At 46.5% G+C, this 13,231-nt stretch overlaps 1 protein-coding gene and 1 long non-coding RNA gene across 2 annotated transcripts in view; both read left to right on the top strand.

The window, feature by feature from the left end:
* Positions 1-208: 208 nt before the first annotated feature.
* LOC147217437 (uncharacterized) lies at positions 209-1,838 on the top strand. Its single transcript, XR_015108967.1, has 2 exons — positions 209-644; positions 1,175-1,838. It is a non-coding gene; the product is annotated as an uncharacterized LOC147217437 (long non-coding RNA).
* Positions 1,839-7,489: 5,651 nt separating this feature from the next.
* Positions 7,490-13,231, top strand: part of arhgap23a (Rho GTPase activating protein 23a) — a 66,662-nt gene continuing 60,920 nt past the window's right edge. Inside the window, exon 1 of the mRNA XM_086176142.1 lies at positions 7,490-7,986. Coding sequence (XP_086032268.1) covers positions 7,978-7,986 — 9 coding nt within the window. The 5' untranslated portion in view covers positions 7,490-7,977. The remainder of the gene's footprint in view (positions 7,987-13,231) is intronic.

A 13,231-nucleotide genomic window follows, 5' to 3' on the forward strand; every position in this document is an offset into this window, starting at 1 on the left:
TCACCTGATTTATTTCTGCGAGGGGAGGCGTATAATTTCCGTCGCGAAATTGTCTTTTATTATTACTATTGTTATTGTTATTATTATTATTATTATTATTATCATTGTTATTATTATTATTATTATAGTATTCTCTCTTTAATGGTTTTGAGAAATATAACAGCTCAAAGGTGTATTTCAAATCCACTCAAAGCCGTGAACTACGACCGGGAGTGGAAATTGAATATTAATGAAAAAAAGCGTGTTCAACTGGCTAGTAATCTGAAGTAAACGCGGAAGTTCCCGGATGAGAGTCCTGTCGACGACATCGCATCCTTGCTCTGTCTGACATAATCACCTCAGGGCGAACTTCTCCCCGCTGTCTCTGGCTTCGTCCGGTTCCGAAGTGCTCCGAAAGTGTCCGATCTCGGCCGATCTGCTTGAGGAGCGGCGGTGAGGCTGTGGCTGCGTCTTCCACACGCACCGTCAAGCGTCTGACGCCCTCGCCGCCATGGTGGACATCTTGGTGCTGATGTTCTTCGCCATCATGGGCCTCGTCTTCCTCTCCTACATCATCTACATGCTGTGACGAGGGGGCCCGCCGGCGGAGCGCGGAGGATGATGCTCTTCCTCTCCCGCATCCCCGGTTTCCATCATGGACGAGGGTGAGGAAACGCTATTGTGTCAAACAAATTCGGTTTTCTGCGTTAATTGTAAACAATCACAAATTACTATTTAACTAATAACCACTAATACTACGACTATTGATGATGAAACGGATATTAGAATTAACGAAGTGAAGTTTGATGTCTGTCAGGACACTATTTTCTAGAATTATATGTTTAATGTTCAACCTACCAAATAAGACCCTGGTGATAACATTTACTGACACTCTTACAGGACTTATGAGATGTATGAAACTGATATATGCAATGACGCCAAATGTATAATTGATAATAGAGATTTTCTCCCAGAATAATAAATAAAGTAACATAGAGTTGTGGACAAATCTATTAAAGAGATCCCTTTCAGGTTATTTAATATGTCTATTTAGTCATGTTTTTTAGTGTTCTTTGTAACGCATAACAACTGGAAAATTTTGATATGAAACAATTTATCCGCAAAAGTGCACCGTAAAATATGGTTATTACCTTATCATGAACCGTGAACTGAGCACAGCTGTTATGCGTTCCAGGCGGCAGAGCTGCGTTTGGCCATGATGACGACCCATTGGAGCTCTCATGTGCAAAGTGAAGCAGCGAGGGAAAGCAGAATCAGAGGAGGCCGAAGCTGAACTCTGCACCGTCAGATTCCCCCGACCCCCACTACGTCCCTTCCTTCATCAGGTCTCCAAGGTGGCACTGTTGTTCCAACCCCCCCAACACACACACACACACACACTTACCAATCTGCAATCCATACTCAGTTTAATTACGATACAACGCACAGCGGCTCGTGTTTCTCTTTAGAGAAGAGCTTCCTCTGCACAAGTCCAGTAAAACTACAAGTATGGAGAGTATTTTGCAAGGAAAGGTGTAGATTATGGCACTGAGTTGCATAATATTCCGTTTTGACAAATGGCAAAGTATAGACGTCAGTCCATCTACGTTCCCGTGCTGTCTCCGAAAATCTCCACCGGGTCAAACCGGGAATGTCCGAGCACAATAATCAAATGTTTGACAAACCCGAGCTGTTGTGTTGATCTGTTGAAGTGAGTGACATGCATGAGAGGCAGCCCGTAAGATTTTACCCGCCAGGCCTCATATAAATGACGCGTTATATAGCAGACTTTACTAATACTCTTGATGATTTATTTTGACTGATGTCAGTTTCACACGGTACATCCAATAAAAAGGATTTCAGGAAAACCCAGTTGCCTTCTCTTCAGTTCTGCTCCATGTGTTTGTATTGCATTTCTTTCTTTTTATTGACGAAAGGAAAGGTTTTGTCGTTCTGAGGCATTTCTAAAGGGGAACATCTGTGCATGTAGGCGGCGGATCTCCGCTCTCTTGGATGGATGTGAAGGATTCTCCCTTCGGACATCTAGAGAGTGGGATTTTCATGCCCTCATCCGACCGGAACGGGTTTCCGTGTCACAACAGGATAGGCTTAAAACACTGCTGTTCGTAAACCCTGTCCACAAACATGTCTCTTGAAAACACATGAGATACTTATTGATATCCACCGAACACTGTGCTAAATGTCACAATTTCCCACTTCTCACATTAGTCAATGTTCTTCTTTTCCTTCTGGCTGCTCCCGTCAGAAGTTGCCACAGCCAAACATGCAGCCCTCTTCTCTGGATCCTCCTCTTCACACCAGCTAACTTCCTGTCCTCTTTTTGTCCTCATGTCTGTCCATAAATCTCCTGTTCGGTCTTCTGCTAGGCCTCCTGTCTGGCAGTTCCGACCAGGGCGTCCTTCTACCCAAATATTCACTATCTCTCCTCGGTACTGTCCAAACCCTCTCTGTCTCACTTTATCTCCAAAACATCTAACATGAGTTGTCCCTCAGTCCAAGAGAGAACCTCAGCATCTTCATCTCTGCTACCTCCAGCTCTGCCTTGTGTCTTTCCCTCAATGCCACTGTCTCTAAACCTTCTACACTTTGCCTTCCATTCTTGATTATGTTAGTGAATAAAACATAACATGATAATATAGTAATTTCTGTTGTGTATGAGTCATGGCAATGTTTCAACGCTTGACATTAGGTCCTGTCTCACTGCCTATGTTTTAATGGTGTATAGTTGTAGTCTTTAAAAAAAAAGATGCAGAAGCAACATTAGAAAGACTAGTGGTACCGATGACCTGCAGGGAACCGATGGAAACTGGGCTACTGTAGGTCAAAGAAGGAGAGGAGGGAGGCGTGTTTGGAAGCAGAGAGAGAAGAGGAAAGGCAAGAGTCTGGGACTGAGAGGAGGGACTCTGAATACGGATGCTGGAATTGGAGCTGCCAGGCAGGAGATCTCGAGGAAAACTAAAGAGAAGATTTATGGACGTCGTGAGAGAGGATATGAAGGTAGTTGGTGTGAGAGAGGAGGATACAGAGAACAGGGTTAGATGGAGAAGGTTGATTCTCTGTGGTGACCCCTGAAGGGAAAAGCCAAATGGAGAAGCAGATGTGGATCTTTTTGCCTTGTTTTGTTTAGTTTTGTGCTTTTTTTTATTTTTTTCATTTCGTTTTGGTTTGCCTTTTGAGACCTGTATATTCTATATAACAGCAGTACTCCCAAAACTTTGTAAAACGAATCCCACCGCTGGACGTCTTCAGTCCAGTAAGACAGGATCATGTTGGGTTCCCTGCATGTTGGTGTCGCTCCCAGGCCAGCAGGTGGCACCATTAGCCCGCAGGAGGCTTCTGTGCGGGGCGGGGCGGGGTGAGGGTCGAATGAAGGCAGCTCCTGCCAGATGCGTGGCAAAGGAGTGAGAGCAGTGTTTATTTATCTGTTTTCATCCATCCATCTTCTGCACTCAGGGTCGCAAGGGATGCTTGGAGCTTATATCCCAGCTGGACTGGTCACCGGTCAATCGCAGGGGCACATTTACTGACAAACAATCATTCTGTCTCTCATTTGGGGCAATTTTTCCCAAAGCTGCATGTTTTTGGATTGTGGGACAAAGACACGGGGAGAACATGCAAACCACACAGAAAGGTCCCCTTGTCGGAATCGAACCGGAGTCCTTTGTGCTGTGCTGCCAAAGCGCCAACTATATTTATCTTTTTATGTATCATTGTGGAGCTTCAGGTTTAACATGCAGGGAAACAACCAGAAAGGGATTTATTTTGTTTTTACTCCATTTGGGAAGCTACTGTCACTCTGCATTACTTTTTAATGCAGTAAAATTATCCTGTAAATGCTTGTTGACAGTTGCTTTTCACTCGCTTTCACTAACGCGAGTAAAGCTAAAAATAATGTTGTTCAATGTTGTCAAGAGTTTAAGCCAGGATCCAGTTTACACTGAAGCCTTCTGTTGTATTTATTTTTATTTTGAATCAAATATCCATCTATGGAACATGTAGCGTGTATTATACAGTTGTGTTCCGTGTCAAATTGAAACTTGCGGAGTGAACAAGCACATAAACCAATGCAGATACAATTCCCTTGTGTGTTGTGTGTTTACTTGCTTTGGACAAATTTTGTAATACATGAGAATATCACTGACCCTCTCCTCTTTCTCTCAGGAGGAAATGAAGTTCAAGCTGTTTCCCAAAATGTTGATTTTTTTTTTTTTAAGGTCACCAGGCCTGAGAGAGAGTCCACCTCCATCCCACCTTTCCCAGACCTTTACTTTTAGTTTCTCCCATATGTGTGCACGCGTGTGCGCGCACACACATATGGGAGAAACACACGCACACACACACACAGACTCTGGGAAATAATCGGAATTCCTCTCCTGATAGTATAATCTGCTGCTCTCACCATTACAATACGCTTGCTGTTCTGTCTGAATACACATGCACATGCACACACACATGCACACCGGGTGACACAGCAACTGTGTTGTCTGCAAGGACAGCGGTGGGTGTAAATTTTGGGTGAGAAAAGGAAAGGACGCATTCAAGCTGGACTGTCAAGAGCAGTTCAGGGTCTGCGGTTGTTGTTTGTCCATCCCCCACCACCATCCATCCCTTCATCAGGCATGACCTTGTCACACTCAGACCTGCATTCCTGACCCCCCCCCACCACCACCACCCTGCCCAAAAACACACACAGACATACACACACACAGTGGTCCATCACACAGATCCGACGGTATCCAATTCTGTCTCGGCTAATATCAAAATATTCTACCACAGGTGCTGCATTGTTTTCATTCACCCCCAACCCCCAAACGAACATAGAGTATTATGGGGGTGGACAGATGCCTCCGGTTGGGACTTTCAACAGTCTCTCCAGGGGAAAAATACGCCCACCGAGGACTGTTAGGACATGCCTCACATTTCTGAGTCCATTACATTTGACTTTCTCGTTTTTCTGTTATTTTGTTAAGAAGCAACCCTTCTTGAGCAGCCTTACCGAAAAAAAAAAACACAGCCAGAATATCCCGTTTGTATCGCCCCATGTGTTTGGGATAAATCCATGAGCTTGCACACTTTAGGACCTCATCCAGAATGATGGACAAGACTTTCCTTGTCTGATCCTGGACAGAACCCACAACCGAGGAAGCGGAAAAATCACAAATCTGATGAATTCCTCAAAACTTTTTGTTAAAAAAACATGAACAAGGAAACGCTATGTAGTTACAAGCATATTCAACTAACAACTCCACATAGATAGAAAGGCAGATGTATAAAAAAAAAAAATCCACACAAGCTTGGTGAGTAACAGACAGAAATTGACTTTATGCCCGATTTATTATAAACATGTCTTCAGCTCCATAACAGGAATTCAATTTTTAGCCTTCAGTGACATTTACACCCCGATGCACTCAGAATAGGTTGGTTTAGTAAAAGTACAGAAATCAGTACAAATATGGTAAAGTTGTGATCGTCTGATGTGTAAGACAGAGGTTGAGCTGAGTGCGAGTGAATCCAGGAGCTTTCAAATTGGGACAATCTTTAGCGTAAAAGCAAAGAGGTCTCTAAAATTGTTTAATTTCTTTTAGTGTTTAAACACTGCCGATTTAAGGACAGACTAAAAATAATGCTGTTTTTTTTTTTAAAGAGGACTCTAGAAACAACATCATTATTAGTTAGCCCTTAAATCTGCAGCGTTTAAACATGAAAAGAAATTAAACAATCGCTGGTACATTAGTTTATTCATTTAGCTTTAGATTTGTTTGTCTGTTTAATGAAGTTTCATATGTGATTGTGATATCAAATCCCACATTTAAATCCTCGCTGTAATATAATTCTAATGAGCCTGTTAACTGGCGAGGCACCAGGCCGTCCCATTTTGTAGTAACACTTTGTACCGCGTGGTATGCTAGTGAGTCATTGTGCAGTCTCGATTTAGCTGGTCAGGAGAATGAGGAATCACTACTACTTGGGATAAATTCTGACAAGGAAATTCCAAATATTCCGACTAGCCGCTGATTTACTAAACATGTTTGAGGATGCTGTTCGGGTTTTCCAGCCATAAAAAAAAACTCACCGGTAGATAGCCGCAGAGACGCTGACGTCCCTTCAAAATATTCAGAACAACGAAAAAGTTAACTGGAATATAATTGTAAAAGTATCGCTTTGTTAATTTGTTTTCTTTATTTCTGTGCGTCTTTATTTTTTTTATTGTTCGTGAACTAAAAATAAATAAAATGTGCAAATTCAGATGTCTTGCTCTCTATTAGGCCGCTCTTTTCTCTTTTATCCTAATGTGGTATTTTTTTTTGCATCACGTGATCTCGGCCGCTTCCGCGATGTGGACGAACGGGAGATAATGTCTGTAGGTCAGAGTTGAGTAGATGTTTCCTAAACTGTAAAGTGAAAGTGGAAAAATTGGGAGAAGTGAAATCAGAATGGTCACGTTGTGGCTGCAGATTTCTTTGCTTTGTGTAGCTCAGGGTTTTCGAACAGTACCTTACACACACCCACACACACACACCCACACACACACACTTCCACAACTGCATCAGGTCACCTGACTCATCAGGGAATTAACCCAACCTGAATAAAGGCACGTTTAAAAATAATGAGAATCCACCTAACACCCCGGGTGGTAGGAGTGTGACTGATCACAATGTAAGAGGATCCCGCTGTTGACTCTCCCTTTGAACTTATGATGCGTTTCGTGACCTTTGACCTTTGGTAACATCTCCCACTCACCTGCAACCTCTCTGGCGTGCCAGTGCAACAGGTGTGTGTGTGTTGGGGATGTGGGGAGGGTGGTGATAACACAATAGGAGGAGCAGAAGGGATGTTGTGGACAAGAGGAAGAACAAATAAAGAAAAGAGAGGCAAGTGAGGTAAAGGAGGGAGTGAGCCCCAACAGGGGAAGGGGTGGGTAGGGGGGTGTTGCTGGAGTTCCTGTTGTTGCGGTGGGTGGCGGAGCGTGTGGTGGGGGCTTTCCCTCTGTGCCGGCCTGAGGGGGAAACCACAGAGGATGTCTTCTTCCTGGCTGACCAGGAATGCCCGGGCCTCGAGGTCTTTCCTCTCCTCCCCGTGTTTCTGTGCCACTTCATGCCAATGTTTAAATGCTAATTCCGCGAAGGCGTCCACTACTGCGCCTGGCTGAGGGTGATGGGGTGGGGTGGCATATCTGTGCACAGAGGCACACAGGAGGTGCATCCTCTGACACGCTCGAATGGACTACACTTCCCAGCATGCTACACCCAGAGTAAATCCTTGCCAGCCAATCGCGTTACGTCCGGTCGGCTGTGGTTGGTGTGTTGCGCAGCAGCTGTCGTCAATGGCAACAGAGGTTAACCGGGAAGCATGAGCTGGACAGCTGGTAGAGGGTCCTCGGTCATGTGACCCCGGAGCAGCCAATCGCAACCCGGCGCCCACCTTCTTCCCGCTCACTCCTCGTCTGTCATTGGTCCGCGCCGGGCCGCTCCGGGCTGCAGCGGGAGGGGGAGGGGAGAAGGGAAGAGGAGGGAAGTGGGGACAGGGAGGGAAGGAGAGGAGGAGAAGGAGAGGAGGGGAGGAGAGGAGGAGACGCGGGGTCAGTTTTCACCGTAAACGAGTGAAAGAGGAGGAGAAGGGAAACGCAGAGCGGGAGTCTCATCCCTCCGTGTGCTTCTCCGCTGGAGACGCGAGGATCCCCGCTCCTCCTCCTCCTCTCCCTCCTCCGGCTGACAGGAGGACCGGGGAGCCGAGGCAACACCGGAGTTGTCCCTCGGATGCTTCGGATTGTCACGCACGGAATCGCCAGGGGAGACGGGATCATGCCGTTGCGGGGAGGCGGGCTGCCAGGCTGACCGGTTGGCGTGAGGAGCGCGGGAGCCGGATTGCCGCCCGCTGTAGAGCGGGGGGAAGAGAGAAAAAAAAACCCCGAGGGTGTGAGCCGGTCATCTCAAGCCATGACTGCGGCCGGGAGGAGGGAGGAGGCTCGCTGAAATCATGGACCAGGTGAGGATGATCAAGATGGAGAGGAGGGAGGGGTCGGGGCGGGAGTGAGAGGAGATGCTCCCGCATCTGCCGTACGCATCTTGCTGACACAAAACACACACCGGAGCTCCCGGTGGCTCCATCCCAGCCGCCACCCCACCTTGAGCTTCCCCTCCGGGCGTGTGCAGACGGCGGGGATGCGCTGCGGTGTCCCTGCGCGCTTGGCAAGCCAGGTCTCACCGTGGGAAGGGGGTCGTAGGGTGGGGTTTGGAGGTTTAGCTTTGAGGGCAATAGAAGCACCTGCCGTCAAACAGCTACCGGCAAGTTGCAGTCCGCGGGGGGAGCCAACACCTCCTCGGTTTATCGGAGATCATCAGTGGGGGGAGGAAAATAAAGAGGGGTGTGGCTGTTTCGTGGTGGAACCCACAGTGTGGGGGTTCCGCTATAACAGGTCTTTTTTTTTTTTTTTTTACATCCACGCCAAGAATCAGGATGTAGGCAGGAGATGTTTTGACCCATCTCCCGATTAATAGCCCTCGATTGTTGTGTGTCCTTCCTCCTTCATTCATAGAAGCTGCTGACAACTGCTTTGTAACACTGTGCCCTCCATCATCACCCTTCTGTCATCCACATGTTTTCATCGCCTGAACTGTGTGTGTGTGTGTGTGTGTGTTTGTGTGTGTGTGTTTGTGCAGGGAGGGGTTTGAATTGGATGCCCCTCCCACTCCAACTTCTATATGAACCCACAAGTTGCAGTAGAAGCCCCCCCCATCCATGTTTGTACAGCCCTGTTTTGAAGGCTGCTGTTTGAGGTGTTTTCTGCAGCTGCCTGCTTGTAGAGTCGGCCGATGGATGGTCTTCCTCCACTCCCCCCTCATTCTCCCTCTCTCTTACCCTCCTCGGGCCTGCTGGCAGCCTATGTCTTGCTCATTGATTACCTCATTCCCCCTTTCCTCCCTCCCCCTGTCTCCTCTGTTGTTCTGCGTCCTCTCCTCCTCCTGAGGTGGAAGTGGTGTGAGCATAATTTTTTGGGGGGGTTGAGCCTGAGGAACAGGAGAAATTGTGAGGTGCGGGGGGGTTATAGATGACACACCCCTGCCCAGCCCTTTATGTGGGTGAATTATACATGCTGTCCATTCGGGTAACATCTTGCCTCTGTGTCCACCCGCCCAGGTTGGGGTGACGTTAACCATCCCCTCCCCGCTATACTAGAGATGATGTCATCATTGCCGCCAGACAGACACTGTGTGTGTTTGTGAGCGAAAGTGTGTGTCGTAACCGCCGTTGTTGGCCACGCGCATGGATGTGTGACACCGGTGTTGTTTCTATAAGTCAAAATCATGTTCTCGCCAAATGCTACAGGTATGAAAACACACTCGGTATCAGTTCACAAGAAAAGAATGGTGTAACTGACAGGGTAGTGGAACACACAGGAAACCCAAACTATTTATAAGCTGGCACAATGCAGTGAAACAGCGTGGCCTTGCTGAGTCTTTTTTTTTCAAAATGTATTGACCACATTGTGATGTAATTGCCAAATATGATTATAGCACTTCCTGTTTGTCACGTGACCGAGGGTTACTGTTGTTCACCAGCGTGACGGTGAAGCTTTATCTACCCTTATGTTTCCTGCTGTAGGTCTGTATGTGTGTTTAGACCAAGTCAGCCTCTGGGATAAGTCTGGATATACAGTTTGTCTCTGAGAAACATCGGAGGATCCGTAGCGTCATTCAGAGACATAAACTGGCTCTGACATTGAATTTGGGAATGTAAACAGACTGACATAGTGTTTACTACAGCCGTAAAGAGGCTGCCGAGGACATTTCTATGCACGCAGTCCAGACACACACACATGTTCAGTGATAAGCAGGGCAGTGGCTCAAAGAGGACCAGGAAAGGGCCGGTTACATAAATTGTCTGAGAGAGGGAATCAAGGGCAGCAGTTGGACAACTGTGCGCCGCGAGTGGCGGGTATCTGAGTTGCATTCTTGGGCATCCAAGTCACACTCCCGCCGAACCCCGCACATGATGTAATCATAACATGATGTAATTTGTCCTCACTGAAGGTGTCTGATTTTTTAAACCTTTCCTTTTTTTTTTTTTTTACAGCAGTTCTGTTTGATACCAGGGGGGCGTTTTCACCGTCCCCCCGGGATGATTAGAATGCCAGACCCGCTGCCAGGTCATTAGTGCTTTTTGATCAATATTCATTAAGGCAGACCTGGGCAGGGCTGCGCTGACCGCGGCCCTTTCAATCCTCGGTTTAGAGATGGAGACGTCCGACCACATCCATCAAGCAGAAACTAGTGGTTCGCCCTTTTGTGACAGCATAACTGTCGTGGAGAAAGAATTTGAGCTGGGACTGTTTTGTTGTGGGTGAAGGGGTGTAGAAGCCAGACTTCAAAAAAAGTTGGTTTCGGACTTTCATTAAAGTGATTTTGCTAACAGTATCTTCTAAAATGTGCCCTCAGACTCCACCGGATGGTATTCCTGATCACGCTAGATGAGCCTCAGTGATGAGAAGGTCTGTTATTTTGAATGACATGGTCACACCTATAGTATTGGGACCAGATCTTTTTATCTAGTCTTCTCCAGACCAGAAGCAGGTGAGAGAGCCAGCTTAGGCCGAGCTTGAACCAAAGCCCGAGTTCCCACCGGTCACAGGAGGTGACCTCAGACCTCCAAAAATGAAAATCACATAAATCACATGGCAAAGGTGTCTCACTATGAGTTTATCATTGTTGATGAAGAAATCTAAAGTTGATTTGTTAAAAAAAAAAAAAGGTGAACTGACAGTATTATAGTGGCAACTACATGAAACTGATTGTTGCTCAGAAAGAGCCGTCAAGTCGTAAACATGCTTAAGTTTTTGTTTTTTTTGAATAGAGGATGTATGAAAACAGCCCACAGCAGTCTGTGTGTGTGTGTCTGTGCGTGCGCACCAGCACAAAATGCGATATGCGGCTCAGATTGTATTCTTAGGGAACATGGCATATTGAGGAGCGAGGCCTACCAGAAAGCATGCTCTTTAGTGTGTGATTCCCTGTGGCCTAGTTATCTTTCAAGCTTTTTTTTGTCTGTTTCCCATAGATGGGACTGAAAAGGCATGCAGTCAAATTTAGCTCAGAACGCAGCAGTTATGGGGAGCAACAGGGACATATTTTCTGAGAGCGAAAGTGCAGTGTGTGTGTTTGTGCGCGTTTGCGCGTGAGCCTGTGAGTGTGTCTGAGAGAAGAAAAGCTCTTATTAAGTTACAAATGGGATAGTGAGAGGGAATGTTGAAGACAACAAATGTTAGAGAGGGAAGGATAAAGGAAATATGTGCACGCCTCATGGTGGAACAGGTGGTCTAATCTGAAGCCCCACCCATGGCACCCCGAGGCCCCCCGGCTTACAGCCCTCAAATCTCTGGACTCTTAGGAATTTCTTGCCCTATTGTCCCAAGCAGCAGACACTGAAGAACCCTGAAAGAATTTGCTTTGCAAGCGAATTTGCATCTTAATTGGAATTAAACACACATATAGGCATATCTGAAAGCCATGAAGAGAGCTCCCGCGGCTTCCCTGACCCAGCGGTCAGTTCAGCGTCAGGCGGCGGAGAGACGTCACAATGAAATTTAACCGTGCCAGAGGCTGAAGTGGAAAGTTTGGGCTGGTGAGCAAAAAATACATGGCTCCCAGGGGTAGTTCGTGGGACGTGGAGCTCCGGATTGACCCCTGACCTTCGTTGCGGTGTAGCAGCTTCAGCCTGCTGGAATACATCATTCTCAGTCCTGTCATACTCGAATAAAAGCCTGGAGCATTTACATTTATGGTCTTGCTGTGCAGTCCAAGTGATGTGATCTTGAAGTATCTTAAAGAGAGTGTGTCTTGTGTGTGTGTGTGTGTGTGTGTGTGTGTGTGTGTGTGTGTGTGTTTAGGGGTTTAACAGTGTTATACAGACTAGCCTTTTTATCATTCAAATTCAGCTTTTGTGGTTTTCTTTTTTGTTCTCTTAGTTTCCTGCATGAAAAGACCCAAATCGCTTTTTCCCCTTTTGCACATGAACTGTGTGTTTAGCTCTGGGAAGTAAGGGTCTCCTTTTGTTAAAAGGGCATGCCGGCAATGTCAAGTGTAAGATTTTTAGTTGTGTGTGCGTGTGTGTGAAGGATGTAAGTACACAGCCCGTGCTCTTAGTTCAGGCGCTAACTGGATCGTCAGGCAAGCGGTAACCGATTGGTCGATGCCCGCCAGCAGACAATGGGCAGATTGTCCTGTGAAAGAAAGTAGGACACTTCGTCTCCAGGAAGCAAACTGCTCCTGTTCAGCTCAGGACAGCCACTCTGGATCTTAACGTCAACACACTCCAGTGGCGAAGCAATGAATGCAGATGCCCCTCCCTGGGTCAAAGGTTAGCATGTCTGGTCAAAGCCCTTCCTGTCAGTGACACTTTGCCTGCGTCCGGCGAATGATGACGGAGGTTGAAAGCGGCTGAACAGCATAATTTAAGCAGAAAATAGGGATGAAGTTTATCGGTAGAGAGAGGAAGCCATCCAGCTCGCTGTTTGCTCCTCAGCCGGCCTAATTAATGTCCATGCGTGTGATTTTTTTGTGCACGGCACTGTGTTCAGACTCTCACCCGGGCAGTCTGTTTCTGTCTGATGGGATTCTTCTTTCTCCTCTTCTTGACGTAGAAGCTCCACACCCCGTGAACCATCGCTCTCTTAGCCTGTTTTTTTTAAAGTTAGAGATATCAGTACAGCTTTCTAATCAAACCCTCTGCACGGAGAATTAATAAATAATTATTTTCCATTCAAAAGAACCTATTAGATTAATTAGTTAAAAACATTTTAAATGCATTTTTTCTGTTCTTTGTTGTTGCTATGAGCTCCAGATGTTAACGTGGCTTAAGTTCACAGTTTGATTTCAGTGACCAGCTGGTTTTCCTGGGTTCTCTCTGGCTCTCCCTTTTCCTCTTACAGTCCAAAAATAGTCCGTTGGTTTAATCTAAGACTCCAGATTGTCCTTAGGTGTGACTGAGAGTGAATGGTTGGATGTCTACATATTTGGCCCCGCGATTGACATGTGACCCATCCGGGTTAAACCCGGCCTTTCACCCAGTATCAGCTGTGGGCTCAAGTCGGATGCTGGCAAAAAGACAAGAAGAAACATAAAAATGACGTGTTGCCGTTTCCAAATGTCATCACAGCCTCTTGAATCACCCTCCTCCTCTGCTAAGTCCTACTCAGTCATCACTTAGACACACTTATCTTTTTGCCTCAGAATAA

This window comes from Fistularia commersonii, chromosome 28 (assembly GCF_037954325.1).
Source record: "Fistularia commersonii isolate RoL2024-O1a breed Wild chromosome 28, RoL_Fcom_v1.0, whole genome shotgun sequence".
NCBI lineage: Eukaryota > Metazoa > Chordata > Actinopteri > Syngnathiformes > Fistulariidae > Fistularia > Fistularia commersonii.